A 24444-nucleotide genomic window follows, 5' to 3' on the forward strand; every position below is an offset into this window, starting at 1 on the left:
CCGACAGCGATAGTTCGGTTACCCCATGCCTATTCCCCATCTCTTTCGATCTTCAATGGGACAAGGCAGGGATGCCCCCCTCCTTTATGTTCTTAGCATCGAGCCTCTGGCGGCTCTTATAAGTGCAAGCCCGGATATTCAGGGTATAGTGGTCAGGGGTAAATCATTTTCTATCTCCCTTTTCACTGACGATGTATTGCTCACCCTGACAAACCCTTTCCTCTCCCACCCCAATCTTCACATAGTTCTGGACCTTTACATCGGGTTATAAGCTCAATACCTCTAAGTCTGAGGCGCTGCCTATCAATATATCCCCCGACAGACTCTGCCTCCTCCAAAGCAAGTTTAAATATACTTGGCGTACCCAATCAATAAAATATCTAGGAATACAAGTTATCCCCCATTACCCCGCTCTATACAAAGCTAACTTCCCACAGTTATCGGAAATGAATGTCCTTTTCACAAAATGGAAATCACTTCCAATATCATTTCTAGGTCGCATCGCAACCATAAAGATGTCCATTCTTCCCAAATTCTTATATTTGTTTGAAACCCTTCCGGTGAGGGTGCCTGCTACAGCTCTTCACTCTATAAAGTCCGCTTTCGCTAATTTTGTCTGGAATTATAAACTGCACAGGTTCTCTAATTGGATTTTAATAGCTCTGATTACGAAAGGAGGTTTGGCCCTCCCTGATATTGCTTCATACTATTTAGCAACACATTTAAAGGGGTTGTCCGGGTTCAGAGCTGAACCCGGACATACCCATAATTTCACCCAGGCAGCCCCCCTGAGGCTAGCATCGGAGCATCTCATGCTCCGATGCACTCCCTTGCCCTGCGCTAGATCGCGCAGGGCATGGGCTCTTTTGTTTTTAATAACACTGCCAGGCGGAAACTTCCGCCCAGCTGTGTCTTCGGTGACGTCACCGGCTCTGATGGGCGGGCCGTCAGGCTAGGGCAGCGCTAAATCCCACCCATCAGTGCCAGTGACGTCACCGGGCTTCCTGGCAGCCCCATTACGTCACCGGATCTCCAAAAAATGCCTTTGCCCTGTGCAATTTAGCGCAGGGCAAAGGAGAGTATCGGAGCATAAACTGCTCCGATGCCCCTGTCAGGGGGGCTGCCAAGGTGAAAATTGAGGTATGTCCGGGTTCAGCTCTGAACCCGGACAACCCCTTTAAGGCATATTACCTCATGGTCCACGCTCCATTCATATAACCGTTGGACCGAGATTGAGAGACTGTGGCTGGCACCCACTCATCCAGGAACTATAATATGGGGCTCTTCTGCCCCTATCCCCTCTTCACAATTACTCAGCCCTATGTCATTTACGAGAGAGATATGGTATAAGACCAGGATTAGATACAATTTAGCGACTCTCAACTCCCCTCTTTCTCTATTCCTTTTTACTCCTCATCTTCCTGGCAGCTTGGAGGCGGGGATGGTTAGACCATGGACAGCTACAGGGCTCTACCGCCTTGTCGACCAAATTATGACGTTTGGTGAATTACAGGCTAGATTCTCCCTTCCACACAATCTAGAATTTCAGTATCACAGAATTCTTCACTATTGTAAGTGTGTTGAGATCCACGATTGTTCCTGCCCTCACCCCGTTTAAGCGCATATGTACTCGTAACCCTTCTTCTAAGGGCCTTATCTTTAATATATACAGTCATGTGAAAAAATTAGGACACCCTTTGAAAGCATGTGGTTTTTTGTAACATTTTTAATAAATGGTTATTTCATCTCCGTTTCAACAATACAGAGAGATTAAAGTAATCCGACTAAACAAAGAAAACTGAAGAAAAGTCTTTTCAAGATCTTCTGTAAATGTCATTCTACAAAAATGCCTATTCTAACTGAGGAAAAAGATAGGACACCCTTGCCCCTAATAGCGAGTGTTACCTCCTTTGGCTGAAATAACTGCAGTGAGACGGTTCTTGTAGCCATCTACCAGTCTTCGACATCGGTCTGAGGAAATTTTACCCCACTCCTCAATGCAGAACTTTTTCAGCTGTGAGATGTTTGAGGGGTTTCTTGCACGTACAGCCCTTTTCAAGTCACCCCACAGCATCTCAATGGGATTCAAATCTGGACTTTGACTTGGCCATTCCAGGACTCTCCATTTCTTCTTTTTCAGCCAATCTTTGGTTGATTTACTAGTATGTTTTGGGTCACTGTCATGTTGCATGGTCCAGTTCCGCTTCAGCTTTAATTTTCTAACTGATGGTCTCACATGTTCTTCAAGCACCTTCTGATACACAGTAGAATTCATCGTGGATTCTATGATGGTGAGCTGACCAGGTCCTGCTGCAGCAAAGCAGCCCCAAACCATGACACTTCCACCTCCATGCTTCACAGTTGGTATGAGGTTCTTTTCTTGGAATGCTGTGTTTGGTTTACGCCAAACATGTCCTCTGCTGTTGTGTCCAAATAATTCAATTTTGGACTCATCTGTCCAAAGAACATTATTCCAGAAGTCCTGGTCTTTGTCAACTTTATCTCTGGCAAATGTCAGTCTGGCCTCGATGTTTCTCTTGGAAAGCAAAGGTTTCCTCCTTGCACACCTCCCATGCAAGTTAAACTTGTACAGTCTCTTTCTGATTGTAGAGGCATGTACTTCTACATCAACAGTAGCCAGAGCCTGCTGTAGTTCTCGAGATGACACTTTAGGGTTTTTGGAGACCTCTTTTAGCATCTTGCGGTCTGCTCTTGGGGTGAACTTGCTGGGGCGACCAGTCCTGGGCATGTTGGCAGTTGTTTTGAAAGCCCTCCACTTGTAGACTATCTTCCGGACAGTGGAATGGCTGATTTCAAAATCTTTTGAGATCTTTTTAAATCCCTTCCCAGACTCATAGGCTGCTACAATCTTTTTTCTGAAGTCCTCTGACAGCTCTTTTGCTCTCACCATGGTGCTCACTCTCACTTCAACAGTCAGGAGCACACCAAACTAAATGTCTGAGGTTTAAATAGGGCAAGCCTCATTCAACATGCAGAGTAACGATCTACTAATTATGTGCACCTGGTGTGATATACCTGTGTGAGATCTGAGCCAATTTAAGAGGGAATACATGTGAGGGTGTCCTATCTTTTTCCTCAGTTAGAATAGGCATTTTTGTAGAATGACATTTACAGAAGATCTTGAAAAGACTTTTCTTCAGTTTTCTTTGTTTAGTTGGATTACTTTAATCTCTCTGTATTGTTGAAACGGAGATGAAATAACCTTTTATTAAAAATGTTACAAAAAACCACATGCTTTCAAAGGGTGTCCGAATTTTTTCACATGACTGTACCAGATATTATCTTTCTCAACCTTACCGACGGGATTTGAACATCCCTACATCCTGAAGTGGGAGGACTGGCTACAAAGGGAGCTCTCCCCAGAGACTTGGCAAACCATATGGAACAGTACATATTCTAGTTCCTCCTCCATAACGTACAGCAGAACTGAAAATCCTAACGTTCTGGTACTATACACCAGCCGTTCACCATGCTATAAACCCTGAGGTGCCGGATCTCTGTTGGAGATGTTCCCAAACAAATGCCTATCTTTTCTTATCTTCTGGTCGTGTTCAGTTATAGAACCTTTTTGGAAGCAGGTGACGAGATTACTACAGACCGTTCTGGATACTCATATCCCCAGGGATCCAGAAACACTCCTCTTAGGGCTCATTCACAGGACCGTTTATTTTTTCAGTTTCCATTCCGTTTTTTTTGCGGACCGTATGAGGAACCATTTCAATGGTTCTGCAAAAAAAAAAAAAAACGGAAGTTACTCCGTGTGCATTCCGCTTCCGTTCCGCAAAAAAAAAAATAGAACATGTCCTATTATTGTCCGCATTACGGACAAGGATAGGACTGTTCTATTAGGGGCCAGCTGTTCCGTTCCGCAAAATACGGAATGCACACGGAAGTCATCTGTATTTTTGCGGATTCGTTTTTTTGCAGACCGCAAAATAAATACGGTCGTGTGAATGAGCCCTTAAATGTAGTCCCAACAACACTGAGAAGTCGGGTGCCAGGCTGCTTCTTCACATACTAACAGCAGCTAAGTTTCTGAATGCCCTCTATTGGAAAAGTGCAACACCCCCGACGGGGTCGGACCTATACACTCGGATACAGGATGTCAGATCCCTGGAGTACTCGGTTGCTCTTCAGAGGAATATGACGACCAAATTCTTGAACTGATCAGTTTTATCCTAATGCATTCTGAATGGAGAGCAATCCGTTCAGTATGCATCAGGATGTCTTCAGTTCAGTCACTGTACGGTTTTTGGACGGAGAAAATACCGCAGCATGCTGCGGTATTTTCTCCGTCCAAAATTCCGGAACACTTGCCGGAATGCCGAATCCGGCATTATTTTACATTGAAATGCATTAATCCCGGATCCGGCCCTAAGTGTTCCGGAAAAACGGATCTGGTTTTGCGGTCTGCGCAGACCTTTAAAAATGTTAAAAAGATAAATACCGGATCTGTTTTTCCGGATGACAACCGGATCCAGTATTGCAATACATTTGTGAGACGGATCCGCATCCGTCTACAAATGGTATCCGTTTGCATACAGATTGCCGGATCTGCGACTGAACTGCCTGCCGGAATCCAGCGACGCTAGTGTGAAAGTACCCTAAGGCTACTTTCACACTAGCGTTTTTACTGGATCCGTCAGGGTTCAGCAAAAACACTTCCGTTACTGATAATACAACCATCTGCATCCGTTATGAATGGATCCGTTTGTATTATCTTTAGCATTGCCAAGACGGATCCATCATGAACTCCATTGAAAGTCAACCGAGGACAGATCCGTTTTCTATTGTGGCAGAGAAAACAGATCCGTCCCCATTGACTTGCATTGGGGGTCATGCTGGAACCATCTTGCTCCGCATCCCAGGATGGAAAGCAAACTACAACATGCTGCGGTTTGCTATCCGGTAGGGGAACGGAATGCATTTTGGAGCTTTCCGTTCTGTTCAGTTACGTTTTGTCCCCATTGACAACGCATGGGGACAAAACGGAAGCGTTTTTTTCTGGTATTGAGACCCTATGACGGATCTCAATACCGGAAAACTACAACGCTGGTGTGAAAGTAGCCTAAGGAGCAAACAAGGACACAGAGCCGCCGCCATACAAGGCCACGTGCGCCGCCAGCTCCCCGCTTCCCTCCCACCACCCAACCGCGCCCTGCTCCCGCCCAGAAACTGACAGAAGGAGGGGGCGGAGTCTTGAGGTCAGGGGGCTGTCCGTGCGTACGTGCTGAGGGGCGGTATAACGAAGCGGTGGCGGCTCTGTGAGAGCAGTTGGCTCACTTGGCTGTGGAGGAGGTAAGTGCAGGACTGGACTGACTGCTTCCGCTCTACTGTGTGACAGCATGTGCTCGGCGTGCCGCATGCCCGGCCGGTCAGTGCACGTCTGCCGCGTCCTCCAGCTCTCGCTATTGTGCGCTGGCGCCTTGAACCTGCAGGTCACGTGACAGCTGGTCCGAGCCCTTCTCTGATAAGGTGCCCCCTGCTTTGCGCTTCTTCCCTAGAGGATTATTACTCTGCTAGCAGCTGCTTCTACATGATGCCTAGTACTGTCTGCTGCTTGGGGGGGGGGGGGGGTCTTCATGACCCCTGCAGCTTCATAGAGCCCCAGGTGCACATGGCTGTGATAGAGGAAGTCTTGTGGCGTGGTCTGCTCTAGAATGACAGCTGGATCTGTTCCATTAAATAGTTAATCAGTGGGTTGCCCTTCAAAAGGCCTCTGTCCCTGGTGCCTAAAGGTGGCAACCATGCTTGAATAAACATGTGCCAGCCCATGGTGAGTCACTTTGCTGTACTGCCTTAGGGTCACCAATTACAGCGATTGTCGCCTAGTAAGACGAGTGCCGATTGATGATATACTAGTTGGTCGCTGTTCCTCGCAAGGTCCTTTTGTGTGGCCTGATGCATAGTGAATGGAGGACAGAATCACCCCCCCCCCTTCCCGTTTAGTTTGCATATTGTCGGCAGCACGTCTCCGGTTTCCACAAGATTTGCGCAGCGTGAGACGTACGATCACCTGATGATGAAATATTTGCACATTTCCGCAGGCCAGTTGCCCGATGGGCTGATTGTGTAAGGGTATGTTGACCCTGTCAAACGTCTGCTGTGGTCGTGCACTTTGCTGAGGACCCGTTGAATGGAGTTAAAATGAGTGGTCACCCGCTGCGCCGTCTGCCTGCACGCTGCGCTTAGAAAGGACGTGTCCCTTCTTGCTTTTGGCTTTACACCGTAGTCTGCGCCAAAATTCCGGCACCATAAAGCATTGTATGAACGGCCCCCAAGTTTAAAGATCTCGGTGGTGATCCTGAGACTCCTGGAGCGTCCATCAGAAGTAGAAGGGGGTCAGCTAGCGGTACAGCACATTTTTCTTTAATCGGCTTAGCCTCTATAGAGTGAGCTGGCACTGCTATGTACTGTACAATGTCAAGGGCCAATGTGACCTTCATGTGATTCCAGGAATTCAGAGGAAAGAACAGGCCTGGCTTGTGTAGTCACTTGTGAAGAGCCGCTCAGGAAATATAGCTTTTTCTAGAATGAAGTAAAATATCAGGGTGAGCTGCCCTAATTCTGCTTGTGAGCGAGATCGGGTTTTATCGGATTCCCAGGACTCGTTACTCGTGCTGTTATCTTAATAAGAGACGTACCGCTGTATTACTAGACGTTAGTTAGTTGGATGTCAGACAACAACCTTGAATGTTTCTTATCTTTCCAAGATTTAGATCTGGAACAGATTTATTAAGATGCGTCCATATGGGGCATATACACTGCCGAACCGCAAGCAAAAAATAAACAGCATTTTACATTAGACGCAGAATGGATGAAATTACTCAAATCCCACCCGTGCGCTACGTTCATCGGGCATTTTGTGATTTTTAAAGCACGATTAAAGGGGTTTTCCCATCTCAGACAATGGGGGCATATTGCTAGGATATGCCCCCCCATTGTCTGATTGGTGCATGTCCCAACTACACTGAGAACGGAGGCTCGAAAGTTGTGGAGGGTCGCCACCCTCCGTTCATTTCTATTGGGCCGCCCAAAATAGCCAAGCGCTGGCTCGGCTATTTCCGTCTGGCCCTTAGAAATTAATGGAAGCGATGGCCACACAAGCGCGGTGTGCTTCCTTTCACTATTACGGGGAGAGAGCGCCAGACCTGGGGTCCTCTGGCCACCACCTTCCCTGTTCCGTTTTCGGTGTAGGTGCGGGTCCCAGCGGGTATCCTAACAAAATGCCCCCATTGTCTCAGATGGGAATACCCCTTTAAAAATCGTTGTTTGCCGGCAGCAGATCTTGCTGTCAAATTATGATCTGCCGCCGGCAAACCACTATACAGCATGGGGGCGAGCATTGGCATAGTGATCGCTTCTCCCCGTGTTGCGGAGATGATTGCTGCATGTAATAGCAGTGGTCTCCTCCGCTAGCTAGCAGGCGATTGCAGGGAGGGAACGCTTTCCTCCCAACAAGCGCTTGCTCAATCCTCCTGTGTAATACAGCCTTAACTTCCTTGTTAAAGCTGTGTCATACGTGCATTTCTCTAAAACATAATTGATTGAGAACAGAGGTCGAATGAGTCATCCATCCAGTTATTATAATATTGTACTTGTCTATAAGAAATTAAGATAAAGTTGTTGGGGATCTGCTGTTCTAAATTATGCTAAAGGGACTCTGTTAGCAGTTTTGACCATGCTAAACTGCTCACAGCACTAGGTGAAGTAGTGACTGGAAGGAATAAGGCTACTTTCACACTTGCGTTTGGAGCGGATCCGTCTGGTGTCTGCACGGACGGATCCGCTCCTATAATGCAAACACTTGCATCCGTTCAGAACGGATCCGTTTGCATTACCATGAACAAAAAAATTATTATTTTTTTTTTTCATGATAATGCAAACGGATGCGTTTTGACTTTACATTGAAAGTCAATGGAGAACGGATCCGTTTGAAAATTGAGCCATACTGTGTCAACTTCAAACGGATCCGTCCCCATTGACTTACATTGTAAGTCTGGACGGATCCGTTTGCCTCCGCACGGCCAGGCGGACACCCGAACGCTGCAAGCTGCATTCAGGTGTCTGCCTGCTGAGCAGAGGACAAACGGTGCCAAACTGATGCATTCTGAGCGGATCCGCATCCACTCAGAATGCATTAGGGCTGGACGGATCCGTTCGGGGCCGCTTGTGAGAGCCTTCAAACGGAGCTCACAAGCGGAGCCCCGAACGCTAGTGTGAAAGTAGCCTAATATGTGCATACCTCTTGTAGAGCTTTTATCATGAGTATGAATATAAGGTTTTGTTCCTGCAAGTGCCTATAGCTGAACCCGGACATATCCCAATCTTGGCCCCCCTGGTATGCTCCGATGCTCTCCCTTGCCCTGCGCTGTTTTACAGGCTCGGGCAGCGCTGAAGCCTGTCCATTAATGCTATTGACGTCACCTGGCTCACTGCTAGACGGAAGCCTCCAGCCCCTGTCTTGTGCTGTCAGGAGTTTAGTATGGACAAATTTGCTGACACTCCTTTTTAAAGCTGCCCCCTAACTTTCACTTGCTCAGAAGCAGCAGCACTCCCACTGATGTGAATAAAGCACTTGGGGTGGGATAGACAACTGTATCAAGTGAAGATTATGCCTCCCCCGGATTTTTTATTTTACTAGACTTCGGGGGTGGAGAGCAAAGGTATAAAATAACTGGGGAAAGAAACACTTTTTATTATATTCACCTGTACTATTGGTTTATGTAAAGTATGGTTTTTTCGCTACCTTAAAGTATTTCGATATTCGATACCACGCGAAAAAAATAAAAACAGCAAAAAAATCCGTGTGCGTTCCACATTTTATGGAACGTCCAGCCCATAATCTAAGTCCGATCCTATATATAATTTTTTTTTGTGGGGACAAGGTGACTAATAAAATGGCGAATCATGCAGGTTTTTTCTGTTACGGCTCTTCTTCTTGTTCTTCTTGTTCTTCTTGTTCTTCTTGTTCTTCTTGTTCTTCTTGTTCTTCCCCTTCCCCCCTTAGGGGCTTTTACTTTGAATCTGTTGATCCCGTGTCCTATCCCGAGCTCTATTAGGGTGAATAGAACTTCACACTCTCCCTGCTGCCCTGTGCATAGTACACACAGCAGCAGTGAGATTACCATGGCAGGCAGATTGGGGCTCCAATCAGAAGCTGCCACTGCCACCAATGAGGAGGAGGGGACCATGTGGCCACTGCCACCAATGATTTTAATACTGGGGAGGGGGGGAGCATTGCGCCACCAATGATGATTAACGTTTAATACAGGCGGCTGGGTGTGGGCAGCAGTCACCTAGCTGTCGCCCAGCTTCCTTTCATAGAGGTTGGGCGACGGCTATGTAATTCCGCACCCAGCCTCCTGTATTTGTATTAAATATTGACGTTCATTGGTGGCGCAGTGTGCCGGCCCCTCTCTCCTCATTGGTGGCAGTGGCGGCACAGGGGGAGGGACAGAGTGACTCCTCCTCCCCTGTGCTGCTGAGGAGAACACGGAGCGCGCAGACAGCAGCGCGCTCCATGCTCTGTGATACTAAACTGCGCAGTAGCGCATCCTAGTATCGAAAAATGTCAAATCCCGGTATCTAGTCAATACCGGACAAAAGTATCGAAAATTCGATACCCGAAACAACCCTAGTAAGCGTATGGCCCATTAAGTCATTTTCAGGATGTTCATTCTCGTTCCTTTAGGCTTTGAATGCTTGATAACCTACATATTTTCAATATCTTTAATTGCAGGGGTTTAATCAAGTCTTGATGAAAATGGACAGAGTAAGGACCACAGTTACCAATATTGTAAGTCTGAGTGTATGTGGGAAAACGGTGGTTCGGTGCTCCGTCATGGGTTCACCTACGGACCTGTGCTGGCACAGCAGAGATATAGAAGCTTCCATGTTTTATGTTTCCCCTCATCCATTTTATTAGCATGTGAAGGCAGGTGCATAATACATGGCAATAAATGGATATTAATAAGTACAAGATTGCAGTGGCATCCGTATGCAACTAGAAAATCTTCTGCAAATCTGCTGGCAGATTTCTCCCCTACATTGAAAGGGGAGAAATCTGCTGCAGGTTTAAAAATCCAGTCTGCAGGTCAGTTTCCTTGTGGAAAATTTCGGCAGTACATGGATGAGATGCTGGATTCTGACTGCATATCGGAACGGAAAATCTGCAGCATTTCTTTACCCGATACTCTCCCATAATCACAGAAATTAAGCGATTAGCAAGGGCGGCTTGCTAGATGGAACAGAGTGCGAATGCTCTGTACTACAGAGTATCCAGTCTCCGAAAAAAAAAAAGCTATAAATAAGAATAAAAATGTACTGGCAACTAGGGGTGGGCGATAAAATCTAAAATTATATCGCAATATAAAGAGGACCTTTCACTAGAATAAAACATCTAAACTAAGTATACAGACATGTAGAGCGGCGCCCAGGGATCTCCCTGCACTTACTGTTATACCTGGGTGCTGCTCCGTTCTCCCGTTATAGCCTCCGGTATCTTCATAGTTAGGCTCCACCCAGGGGAACCTGCCGGGGTCTCCTTCTCCCGTGCTGTAGTGCTGGCCAATCGCAGCGCTCAGCTCATAGCCTGAGAGAGAAAAAAAAGCCTCTCAGGCTATGAGCTGAGCGCTGCGATTGGCCAGCGCTACAGCATGGGAGAGTGAGACGCCGACAGGTTCCCCTGGGTGGAGCCTAACTATGAAGATACCGGAGGCTATAACCGGGAGAACGGAGCGGCGCCCAGGTATAACAGTAAGTGCAGGGAGATCCCTGGGCGCCGCTCTCCATGTCTGTATAGTTAGTTTAACTTTTTATTTAATAACTATTAGCCTCCTTAAGGGCTAGAACCCTTGTCATATTCACCCTAATAGAGCTCTATTAGGGTGAATAGGACTTTACACTCTCCCTGCTGCCCTGTGCTTTGTGCACACAACAGCAGGGAGCTGATCATGGCAGCCAGCCTCTGATCTGCCCCCCAGCCTCTCCCTCTTATCAGCCCCCTCTGGTAACTAAAACCCCCCTCCCTCCCCAGGATTAATCATTGGTGGCAGTGGCCACAGGGTCCCCCTCCTCCCTCCCCATCATTGGTGGCAGTGGGCAGTTCCGATCGGAGTCCCAGCAGTGTAATGCTGGGGCTCCGATCGGTTACCATGGCAGCCAGGAGTCACGCTACTGAAGTCCTGGCTGCCATGGTATGTTAGTGAGCAGCATTATACTCGTGTGCCCTGGCCGCCGGGCGCTCCTTCTTCTCATAGGTCTGTGCGGCGCATTGCTAATGCTATAAGCATTAGCAATGCGCCGCACAGACAGAAGGAGCGACCGGCGGCCACGGCGCACGTGAGTATAATGCTGCTCACTAACATACCATGGCAGCCAGGACTTCAGTAGCGTTCCTCCGGGCTGCCATGGTAACCGATCGGAGCCCCAGTATTACACTGCTGGGACTCCGATCGGAACTGCCCACTGCCACCAATGCAGAGACTGAAGAACATTCCCGACACCCGACCTCTGACAGGACGCTGTGATCCGCGCGATTAACCCCTCAACTGAGGGGTTAATTGCGGCGGATCGCACCGTGCAGTCATAGGGGCCGGGATATGGCCGGCACATGAACGCTACGTTGGTATTCAGTCATTCATTGGTGGCGCAGTGGCCACAGTCCCTCCCCTCCTCCTCCTACTCTGTTCTTATTGGTGGCCAGCGGCAGCCGCGCACAGTGGGGAGGGAGGGACCCCCTCCTTCTCCACTGTGCCGGCTCAGGAGAACATGGTGCGCGCCGAGAGCGCGATCATTCACTACTGCTCCGTGGTCATATCGCCTATATCGCCCACCCCTACTGGCAACCCACCATATGTCTAGTAAAAGTCTTTTATTAAAAACGGACAGATCCCTGTTTGAGACCATCATAATAAAACTTTGGAACATATATCCAAATTAAACGTACCTCACTAAACCCTAAATAGTGCGGTCTTGGTTCAATAAATGACTCCATGAGGGTGACTTATCAATACTGGCATTCATACAAGTGTGAGTGAGATGTGCCTAATTTATTAAGTGGAAGACGCGTCTTAATAAATTGGGTGCATCTCTGGCAGTCTGTGCACCAAAAACTGAGCTCTACACCAGTCAGGTTCAGGAACTTGTGTGTACTTCAGCTATAACTTGTGCCAGTTTCTGGCGTAACTTGTAGTAAATCAGGTGGGCTGTGCTAAGCCCCGCTGTAAAGTGGCAAGAAGCTTAAAGTTGCAAGTTATCATGCACATATAGGCATGCGCCATAATTTTTAATTTTTACACCACACTTGTGATGTAAATGTGCCTCAATATATTATGTGCACAATATGCCTCAGTTCACATCGGATGCCTCTGTGTCCAGCATATAAAATTGGTGGTCTACCTACTCTTTCCTAGGACAATGACCTCTGCACAGGCCACAGAGCATGCCTGAAAAACTTTCATAGAAGTCAATGAGGCTCTTGACCACTGTGTCTATGGCCCATGGAGGCTGCTGTAAAGCATATCGCTAAATGCTGTCAAAGCTCAGTCAAGATGGCCTCCCCGATAATAATGGTCAAGAAATAGTATTCAAAAATCAGAAAATAAAAACGGGAAGGATATGTTTTGTGGTATGGTTTTAAACTGCATAAAAAAACTATAGGTGAGACCTGTACTAGTATATCAGAGTGGCACATCGAAGGTTTTGATTGGTGGGGTGAGACTGCTGAGATCCACACTGATTGCTAAAAGTAGGGAAAAGAAGTGCTTCTACATAGGTCTCTTTCCTCCATGCAGGAGATGGACTTAAGACCAGCACATGGGGCAAGATTTATTAAAACTGGTGTAAAGTAGAACTGGCTTAGTTGCCCATAGCAACCAATCAGATTCCACCTTTCATTTTTCAGAGCCCTTTTGAGGAATGAAGGGTGGAATCTAATTGGTTTCTGTGGGTATCTAAGCCAGTTTGCCTTTAGATCAGTATATATCTCCCCCCTATGGACTATCTATTTGGGCCATCTCCTGCAGTGAGAATATAGCTGCTCTTCTGAGCACTTCTTTCTCCTCATTGTACAAATCGGTGGGTGTCTCGAGCACTTGGATCACCACTGATCACAACCTTTCATATGTCACTATGATAAATGCATTGGAGGACATTGACTCCTTTGATAATGTTGTATCACTGAAGTAATTTTTTGTTTTTAGTTTGGCAGGGTCCCTCTCACTTACACACGCTTCAGTTTGACCCCACAAACAGATGGAGACAGCAGTCAAGTGGAGATGAAGTTGGCAGATGAGGAAGAGTGTGGTGATCATCCTCTGGGAGACCATCTTGTGAAAAATCAGTCTGGAAAAAATGGCTGCAAAAGTTTATGCTTTAAAGTCCTGATAGTTGTCCTGCTGTTCTTGATAGGTAAGAACCGGTAAAATACTGGGGCTCGTCAGCAAAGTGGTGATGGGATGTGTCATTCATGATGAACCCTTCTGCTTCCAAAGGTTTCGGGGCAAGTTTGTTTTGACCTGTATGAGCAAGGCCTGAATTATAGGGTCATGGGACTTTGTATAACTGTACATTTTCTGAAGGTACACACTTGGTACAGCCATCCAGTACTTTACTTTCATGGATGTGATTTTGTATCGGTGCAGTCTTTTATAAAAGCAGAGCCTGAGATGCACAACACCTCCTACTAATAAAAGTGCTACATGTTGAGTGCCACTTATGCCTGTCTTCACACATTGGCCAGAATTGAGTTGGCCAAAAATCTAGATATCTTCAATTTCAAATCTGTTTGACACATGGGTTCTGAAAATGGCCGCGTGCTTGCTCATGGCAGTGAATGAAGAGAGCGCCAAGCATGCACAGTGTGCTCTCCTTCACTCCAGGAACCCCGTTCTAGAGGTGAGCGATGGGCCACAAATATTGAGATGGGGAATTCTGGTTGATTTTCTTAATGTACTTGTATAACAAAAATGAAGCTTTGACGGCTAAAGCTTTCCAGATCTCCGACCTATACCATCGTACAGAGATGCACTGTGCCTTTTAAGGGATTGTCCCTTTCTGGCTGCTGTTGACTAATGTGTTTGTAAGATTATTAGGGCACTTACTTTGTTGACATTGTGTCCCATCTTCTATATTTTTCATAAATTATGCCACCTTGTGCTATCCACAAGTCTTGTCCCTAAAATGGCTGCTGATGGAGGGTCTCCTATATTTAAATACACTGCGCCTGCAATCTGCACTTGAGTTTAGTGCAGGCACAGTGTTTGAATGGAGGAAATATCAGACACAGGTGATTTTGCCTGGTTGCATCACCCTCCATCTTATGGACAGGATCTCTAGGCATAGAGCACAGAAGATGTGCCTAACAAAGGGGCTGTGGCTTATGAAATATAGCAAACGGCGCAGAATATCAACATATGCTATATTAGTAAGGGCCATATGGTCATCTTACCTAGATATTGGTCACAAGTTTCCAGAAAATGGCCAACCCCCCATTGATGTCGGCAATAAAAGCCTATGTGCAAACGTTGTTGTCAAGCTGTAATTGAAGCTCAAGGCCACATGACGTTTTGTGGGGGCATACCCATCACTGTTGGCTTTTGTTTTAGTAAATGGTTTGAGATGAGGAGGTCACCGTTGCATGTATCTACCTTAATGCCCTACTTTCATGATATATCGCTGTTGTGTATATCAGTGTTTTTCATAAATTTCACCAGAAGGCCAAATATCCCTAACTTTTTGTGTGTCGTGTATTTGCAGTGAGGAAACAGTGTCTGTTCTGCCACATCGTGGTGTTCATGGTAAATTGCACTTAGTTTACAGACACTAGGGTTTTAATACAATTATGTAGGAAGCTTTTTATTGTATACATATTTGAAAACCCTTTCATATGGTTTTTAAATGAGCAAAAACCATGCTTTGCCTTGTAGGATTTCTTATAGGGTACTTGACTTACCGGGGTCGTGTTGGCTCTGAGCAGCCTAGTAGTGGAGCGTGCCTGCCTTCAAATGATGTGAATACTGAGGAGGAAGTGTTTGATACAAATCCACCGACTATATACTGGAGTGATTTAAGGTCTATGTTTCGAGATAAGATGGCTGTTGCCCCATTTGAGAAAAACGTACAGTAAGTACTTGGTCTAATTCTAACCCCCCCCCCTTTAAAAAACAAAAACAAAACATTGGTGCTGACAAAGATGTGAACCCGGCAAGTGTGACATTTTCTTGGTTTGTGCTGTTTCCATAGTGTGTGTGTGTGTGTGTGTGTGTATGTGTGTATATGTATGTATGTATGTATGTGTATATATATATATATATATATATATATATATATATACACACACACATTTTATTTTATGCTACTCTTATATAGCGCTGACATATATTCCATAGTGCTTTACAAACATTAGCATCACTCTGTCCTGAATGTAGCTTACAATCTAAGTTCCTTGTCAGTATGTATGTTAATCAGTGTTGGGGTACTTTCACACTTGCGTTTGATTCCGGCAGGCAGTTCCGTTGCCTGAACTGCCTTCTTGATCAGGCAAACTGTATGCAAACGCATGTCACTTTTTCTGACTGATCAGGCATTTTTCAGACTGATCAGGATCCTGATCAGTCATAAAAATGCATTGCAATACCGGATCAGTTTTTCTGGTGTCATCAGGCAAAACGGATCCGGTATTTATTTATTTTTTTCACATTTTTAAAGGTCTGACCATGCACAGACCGGAATACCGGATCAGTCAATGCGGCAATTTGAATGCCGGATCCGGCATTCAGGCAAGTGTTCAGTCTTTTTCGCCAGAGATAAGGCCTCTTTCACACTTGCGTTGTTGGGATCCGGCGTGCACTTCCGTTGCCGGAGGTGCCCGCCGGATCCGTAAAAATGCAAGTGTACTGAAAGCATTTGAAGACGGAGCCGTCTTCAAAATGCTTTCAGTGTTACTATGGCACCCAGGACGCTATTAAAGTCCTGGTTGCCATAGTAGGAGCGGGGGAGCGGTATACTTACAGTCCGTGCGGCTCCCGGGGCGCTCCAGAATGACGTCAGAGCGCCCCATGCGCATGGATGATGTGATCCATGCGATCACGTGATCCATGCGCTTGGGGCGCCCTGACGTCACTCTGGAGCGCCCGGGGAGCCGCACAGACGGTAAGTATGCTGCTCTCCCGCTCCCCGCTACACTTTACCATGGCTGCCAGGACTTTAGCGTCCCGGCAGCCATGGTAACCACTCTGAAAAAGCTAAATGTCGGGTCCGGCAATGTGCCGAAACGACGTTTAGCTTAAGGCCGGATCCGTCTTCAAATGCTTTCAGTACACTTGCGTTTTTCCGGATCCGGCGGGCACCTCCGGCAACGGAAGTGCATGCCGGATCCCAACAACACAAGTGTGAAAGAGGCCTAAAACAGTTTTCTCTTTTGCCTGATCAGTCAAAATGACTGAACAGAAGACATCCTGATGCATCCTGAACGGATTACTCTCCATTCAGAATGCATGGGGATATGCCTGATCAGTTCTTTTCCGGTATAGAGCCCCTGTGACGGAACTCTATGCCGGAAAAGAAAAACGCTAGTACCCTTAGACAGAAATCATCATTCCAAGGCTCCTGGCACGCTGCTGATCAGCTGTCGGGCGAGCGTTGTGGCCTCTTTATATTATACCAAGTAAGGTGCCATACATTGTGTAGTGGCTGTGCTTGAGATTGTCGCCAAGTCCCATTCGCTTGAATGGGGCTGAGATGCTAAAGAACCAATTAACGAGGTGTGACAGGTCAACAGCAAAACAGCTAATTGGCAGGGATTTACAGTCAGACCCACACTGATCTTATATTCATGACCTATCCTAGGGATAGGAAGTCATCAATTTTGAATTCAGATCATTTATTAAATTTCATTTGTATGCAACAATCAAAAATTACAAAAACAGCCCCTCAAACACCCACCTCGCCCCAAGTGTCCAGTCTATACACGCAGTCTACGGACAATCGCTTTCACAAATTTGTCAATGCTGCTCCCCGTCAGTCATATTTCTTCTTTTAGAAGGGTGCGTGTTGAAAACCTACATTCAGAGCATTACATCATGAACATGGCAATACGGTTAGATTCATGGACACATAAAATATAATACTGTATACTGAGCTGAATTAAGATTACATGAGCATAGGAGGATCAACAATCCCTCATCAAGTTTTATGGTGCTAGGCTTAGAGTATAAAGCCATTTCCCTTAAATTATTTTTATTTTTGAAGCTACCTCTATATACACAAATCTCTCTTTATCAACACATTGACCATGAAAAGGAATTCTTGTTTCATGGGCAGGTCAGGAGACATCCAGTAGAACGCTATCAAACTTACAGGCTTTATAGAGAAGACAGAATATGTTGCTGACATGTATCCTGACAAGCTTGCAAGTCCCAATTTTTACTAAGGTTTTCTACTTTATGTATAAGGATGATGTTGGATTTGCTAAAGAGCAGCTACAACAATCTTGTCTCAAGCTGACACAAATGGTAAAATGTCAGTTTGTTGCTGAGGTGCAGCCATAAGAAAGAGAAAAACCCTGTAGATGTTTTGCCACAAACAACCATCTTCCGGCGTTGGGTATATGCTTGCATAATTCAGTGTGCTGTTATTTCTACATCCAGAGAGCTATGCAGCCGTTCTCGTGACGCTGGTGCGGATAGTGAAGAGACTTTGGCTAAAATGATTAATGAGAAACTCGGCGCCATTTTATCCAAGGTGTGGAATGACGAGCATTACGTCACTTTACAAGAGTCTAACAGGTATGTTACACAAAGCCTTTTTATTTGTTAGAGGTTCTCTTGGCTCTTTACAATATCGGTCCTATCTTCTGTATTGTGGAAGGAAGACGGTTTGGTAAATGCTAAGGCTACTTTCACACTCGCGATTGGTGCGGATCCGTCATGGATCTGCACAGACGGATCCGCACTGATAATACAACCGTCTGCATCCGTTCAGAACGGATCCATTTGTATTATCTTTAACATTGCCAAAACCGATCCGTCTTGAACACCATTGAAAGTCAATGGGGGATGGATCCATTTTCTTGTCAGTGAAAACAGATCCGTCCCCGTTGACTTAGACTCCATTCACACGTCCGCAAATGGGTCCACATCCGTTCCGCAATTTTGCGGAACGGGTGCGAACCCATTCATTTTCTATGGGGATGGAATGGATGCGGACAGCACAGTGTGCTGTCCGCATTTGTGGAGCACGGCCCCGATCTTCGGGTCTGCAGCTCCGCAAAAGATAGAACATGTCCATTCTTGTCCGCGGCTTGTGGACAATAGGCATTTCTATAGGGGTGCCTGGCGGGTGTGTTGCAGATCCGCAATTTGCAGGTCTGCAACACACCACGGACGTGTGAATGGAGCCTTACATTGTGTGTTAGGATCCGTTTGCCTCCGCATCGTCAGGTGAACACCAAAAACTCTGCAAGCAGCGTTTTGGTTTCCGCCTCTAGAGCGGAACGGAGGCAAACTGATGCATTCTGAACAGATCCTTATGCATTAGGGCAAAACTGATCCGTTTTGGACGACTTGTGAGAGCCCTGAACGGATCTCCCAAACGGAAATTAAAACGCCAGTGTGAAAGTAGCCTTGCCAGTCTGTCGCGCCTTTTGTCTTCACCGCACTCCCAGGCTATGGATGCTTCCGCTCTCGTCCCAACCGGATGTGCTCCCCAGTCCACATCTTCATCTGCATAGCTCCCAAACACTGCAGTGTGAGAAACCAGCGGAGTGCTGGCCCCTTTCAGTTACATTTGAATTCCGGTAGCCTGATCCGGGTGATAGTTAAACTACTGGAGTTCACCGTATCCGACACGTCTGGATACAACTGTGTATCACAGGATCCTCATTGACTATAATTGGATCCAGCCGCTTTTCCAGCATGTGCGGGATTTCGGATGGACAAATGCCACATGTATTGGTGCTGGAACATTCGGTTGGATCAGGCTACCATATTCACACCGCTGCTGTGAATGTAGCCTAATGACACATGGGTCCTGATATACCCCCACCTTTAAACTAAATAGTCTAAAGATGTGCTACATTGATCACTTTGGATGATACATTTTATGTACTTTTAGACACTTTTGTCTAACTTTTATACCACCTATTTAATATTTTGCACCAAAAATGTGCAGTAAAACTTTAATGCATAATAATCCACAGCTTATCCACCAAGGCACAACATATCTAAAACGCCTAGTAAATGGGGTACACCACATGCACTCAGGTTTTTACTGCAAACTTATCCACAATGCTGGTGCATTTAGTTTAGTAAACCTCCCTCAGTCTTGCCGGTGTCACCTACTCTTGAAATTGTCAGTCTTACTTGGGCACCTCAGTTACCGCTGTGATTGGCACAACAATGTTTAAGTATAGCAGGGCTGAATATACTTCAGTCCACACGGCTTCGAAGTCAACTCGCCTAAACCATTTTACGGAGGGTTTTCATGATTCCAAAATACATTGAGGGAGATTTATCAAATCTCGTGTAAAGGAAAACTGACTTAGTTGCCCATAGTAACTAAACGGCTTCCACCTTTCATTTTCCAAAGGAGCTGTGACAAATGAAAAGTAGCTGCCCATAGCAACCAATCAGATTCTATAAGTCACTTTTTCTTTGCGCCAGTTTTGATAAATCTCCCACACGTTGTGCCTTTTTAAAGGGGTATTCCAGTTATATGAAGCCGTCACTTATCCACAGGATAGGAGCTAACTATGGGATTGTTCGAGGTCCGTTTACTATCACCACCACTGACCATAAGAGCGGGGGCCCAATGAAATGAATGTTCATCGCTCTCTGAGACTGCTGGAAATAGTCGAGCAGTGTACTTGGCTAGCTCTGGTGGTCCCAAAGAGACTGGAGCTCATGGTCCACTACATGTTCCATTTCGGAGCATCCCCATTCTTGTGGTTAGTGGGTTTCCTAGCGGCTGGACACTCATCGATCTAATAGTTATGCCCTATCTTGTGGATAACACATTACAGGAATACCCCTTATAAAGAGGGCATGTCACTACAAAAGGCAATGTAGTCTGAAAGCACATGCTATAGAGAAGATAGGTTTTACTGAATCTTTTCCCACAAAACTGTCATTTTAATAATTTATATCTTGACTGTTCACAGGGGGTGTAAAATGCAATCGCTACAGAGAGAGGGGTTATCTGTGATTGATAGCATTGTGTGTATACGGAGATGCCCATGAATGACACACAGCTATTTACAGGGCTGCAAAAAAACTCATCAGTGACTGACAGCTCTTAGGCCCCTTTCACACGGGCGAGTTTTCCGCGCCGGTGCAATGCGTGAGGTGAAAGCATTGCACCCACACTGAATCTGGACCCATTCATTTCTATGGGGCTGTGCACATGAGCGGTGATTTTTCACGCATCACTTGTGCGTTGCGTGAAAATCGCAGCATGCTCTATATTGTGCGTTTTCCATGCAACGCAGGCCCAATAGAAGTGAATTGGGCTGCGTGAAAATCGCAAGCATCCGCAAGTGCGGATGCGGTGCGATTTTTCACGCATGGTTGCTAAGATGACAGTCTATTCACTATATTATTTTCCCTTATAACATGGTTATAAGGGAAAATAATAGCATTCTTTAATACAGAATGCTTAGTAGAAGGACAATTGAGGGTTAAAAAATAAATAAATAATAACTCGCCTCCTCCTCTTGATCGCGTAGCAGCCAGTCTCTTCTTACTACTTTTAATCATGAGCTGCCGGCTAAAGGACCTGTGGAGACGTCACATCACATGGTCCATCACCGTGGTGATGGACCATGTGATGAGCTCAGTGACGTCACCACAGGTCCTTTGACAGGTCCTGAAGAAAGAACAGGAGACCGGCAGCTACGCGATCAATTGGAGGAGGTGAGTTAATTATTATTTTTTTTTAACCCTCAATTGACCTTGTACTAAGCATTCTGTATTAAGAATGCTATTATTTTCCCTTATAACCATGTTATAAGGGAAAATAATTAAATCTACACAACCTTGAACCCAAACCTGAACTTCAGTGAAGAAGTTTGGGTCTGGGTACCACATTCAGTTTTTTTTATTTTTTTATCACGCACGTGCAAAATGCATTGCACCCGCGCGATAAAAACGGAACGCAATCGCAGTCAAAACTGACTGCAATCGTGTACCTACTCGTGTGGGTTTGCCGCAATGCACCGGGATGCATCCGGACACGCTTGTCTGCAAGGGGCCTTATACACACAATGCTATCAATCACTGATTACACCTCCCTCCTGTACCGATAGCTGTTCACAGGAGGTGTGAAAAGTAAAGGTATAAATGATTAAATTACAGGTTTTATGGAATCTTTTCCCACAAAACTGGATATGAATCTGCTCAGCTTCTCCTGCTCAATAACATGCTGCTTTCAGATTGCATTGCATTTTGTGGCAACAGGTCCTCTTTGATTCTCTGCTTGGGTCACATTATTTGGCAAGCAGAGTCTTGAATTTTTATGCATGCATTCAAATGCTTTGATGCAAGTTGCACATTAATGTAAAGCAGTGTGGTGTTTTCAACATGTGCCAGCTGTCTACTTTCAGTATATGTAGGGGTATTATAGTTCATGAAGACCCCCAAACCATATACCTGTTTATGAACACGTGGATGACATACAGGGAAGAACCCTACCGGGACAGTCATTTATTTGAATTGCTGCGATATGGCACTACAGTTCCCCTGCAGCAGCCATGAGTTGTCTGGTGGGTAGCTGTTATTTTTTGGGGATATCACCAGTTAGCGGTTGTCTTCATGAACCTACTTTGTTTACTGCGTGCTCCCCACTCTAATCTTGGACTTATTGTGTCTGGTTCTCTAATAGGGCTAACAAAATCACACTTTTGAAAGATGATTCAACACTAGAGACTTTTACGCTCTCTTCGTATGTTGCTTACAGTCCTGCCGCCTCTGTTAATGTAAGTTGAGTATTTGTATATGTACCTTTTTTGGGTCTTAATATCCTGCATCTGGTATCCTCAGGAATAGGTCATAAATATTCCATTAGTGATGGGCCAACACAACCTACCCCACTGATCAGCCATTCCCTACATCTTCTGGAACTAGCACTTTGAATGGAACAGGAAGCACAACTCTGTTCAAAGTGTTAGTTCCAGAACTAGAGGCTGCAGGGAACCGTTGATTTTGAGGGGGGGGGGGTGTTTTTTTTTTTTTTTTTTTTTTTTTTGGACCATAACTAATGGAATATTTAGGACCTTTCCTGAGGATGTCATCAATATCGGAAGCCTAGAAAACCTCTTTAAGATGCCCTTTCATTCCCTGGATTGCTGGAGTCCCACATGTCCGACCTCCTACTGATAGGCCATGACTTTGTGTTGGGGATTTAATGGTGTTTATATAGTCTGTCCAAAAGCATAGTTCAGGGCACTGCAGGCAACTTGCTAATATAGCTCCTTTAGTGGTATGGTTGATGGAAAGGACCGCATCACATGTCCCTCCATCAGTGGCCACAGCCCTGTGCTTTACAGGAAAATGGTCAGGACTCAGGATAACAAAGACATGACTTCAAAAATCTATTGAACAAGGAAGAACATTTAAATCTACTTCTGAAGCCAAGTTACCTTGTTAGCCTGACTGCTGATGGAGGGGCATGTGACTTCCTCCTGTATGACCATGAAACTGGAACAGGTGTATGTTTCAGTGGGAGGCCTGGGTAGCGTCACATGCAGCTGTCACCAGATGAAAAGGCTGCGCGTCACAGGATATACAAAGCAGCCCCCCCTTTACCGTAGTTTTCGCCCTATAAGACGCACCAGCCCATAAGACGCGTCTTATGGGGCGACAAATACGGTAATTTCCTGGAGTTAGACTTCTAGAAGGTAAAGACTAATGTAACTTAAAGGCATTCCCATCTTGGATGTTGAGGGCATATATCTAGGGACCGCACTCATGTTTAGAATGGCGCCCACAAAGTGCCCCAGGGTGCATTGCGCATGTGCAGCCGTCCTCCATTTCTATGGGACTTCCGAAAATAGCTGAGTGGTTGCTCAGCTATTTCCATAAGCCCCATAGAAGTGAAAGGAGCAGTGGCTGCGCTTGCACGGTGCGCTTTCCATTCGTTTCAATGGGAAAATAGCCAAATGCTGCCATACCTGTACGGTGCTAGTCGGGAAGGGGTTAAATGATATATTTATGCTAGTGTCGCTTACAAGGTACCAGGGACTGTTTAATGTGTGGAAATGTGGTGACAAACTCACTTGTTATGGGCAGGATCCATTCTACATTAGTTTACTGTAATAGCTTGAACTGCAATTTAACACTTTTTTATTTTTTTTTATTTTAGGGTAGCCTCGTGTATGGCCGTTTTGGTACTGAGAGAGACTTTGAAGATCTCAGTGCAAAAAACATTGATTTAAGTGGAAAACTAATTATTTTACGATCTGGATCTATACCCTTTTCAGAAAAGGTATTTTGAAACCATATTTGTATTTATCGCCCTCAATAACCTCAGCAACATGCGCTCATATACAGTACATATAATTCAAATGTTTATTAAGAGTTAGAAGAAATTGTTTTCCATTTATACACTGGACATCTAATATATAGATATAGAGCACTAGTTGTCATTTAAACTTGCCATTAAAGGGGTTGTCCCAAGATCCTGTCTCTCTAAGTCCTCAGATCACCAAGATCCTGTTTATGCATGCGCAAGCGCAGACTTGCCACCAGAATTTTGCACCTCCTGTCTCTTAAGCTAACAGGGCCCCACTGTATGCTGTCTGCAGGGAACAGTTTATACACGCCATACCACAATCCGTGGGTATATCTTATACACTGCTCAAAAAAATAAAGGGAACACAAAAATAACACATCCTAGATCTGAGTTAATTAAATATTCTTCTGAAATACTTTGTTCTTTACATAGTTGAATGTGCTGACAACAAAATCACACAAAAATTAAAAATGGAAATCAAATTTTTCAATCCATGGAGGTCTGGATTTGGAGTCGCACTCAAAATTAAAGTGGAAAAACACACTACAGGCTGATCCAACTTTGATGTAATGTCCTTAAAACAAGTCAAAATGAGGCTCAGTAGTGTGTGTGGCCTCCACGTGCCTGTATGACCTCCCTACAACGCCTGTGCATGCTCCTGATGAGGTGGCGGACGGTCTCCTGAGGGATCTCCTCCCAGACCTGGACTAAAGCATCTGCCAACTCCTGGACAGTCTGTGGTGCAACGTGACGTTGGTGGATTGAGCGAGACATGATGTCCCAGATGTGCTCAATTGGATTCAGGTCTGGGGAACGGGTGGGCCAGTCCATAGCATCAATGCCTTCGTCTTGCAGGAACTGCTGACACACTCCAGCCACATGAGGTCTAGCACTGTCTTGCATTAGGAGGAACCC

At 45.6% G+C, this 24444-nt stretch overlaps 1 protein-coding gene across 2 annotated transcripts in view; it reads left to right on the forward strand.

Moving 5' to 3' along the window:
* The window catches only part of TFRC (transferrin receptor), a 105291-nt gene that overhangs the window by 41610 nt on the left and 39237 nt on the right, over positions 1-24444 (forward strand). The window contains exons 1-7 of one of the 2 annotated variants that reach the window (XM_040428407.1): positions 5215-5319; positions 9764-9820; positions 13227-13434; positions 14952-15147; positions 17673-17810; positions 21901-21994; positions 23380-23502. In XM_040428407.1, the coding sequence (XP_040284341.1) occupies positions 9782-9820; positions 13227-13434; positions 14952-15147; positions 17673-17810; positions 21901-21994; positions 23380-23502 (798 nt within the window). In that variant the 5' untranslated portion in view covers positions 5215-5319; positions 9764-9781. Of the gene's footprint in view, positions 1-5214; positions 5320-9763; positions 9821-13226; positions 13435-14951; positions 15148-17672; positions 17811-21900; positions 21995-23379; positions 23503-24444 lie in introns of those variants that run through there. The other variant, XM_040428406.1, reaches the window with a different exon arrangement.

This window comes from Bufo bufo, chromosome 4 (genome assembly GCF_905171765.1).
Source record: "Bufo bufo chromosome 4, aBufBuf1.1, whole genome shotgun sequence".
Lineage (NCBI taxonomy): Eukaryota > Metazoa > Chordata > Amphibia > Anura > Bufonidae > Bufo > Bufo bufo.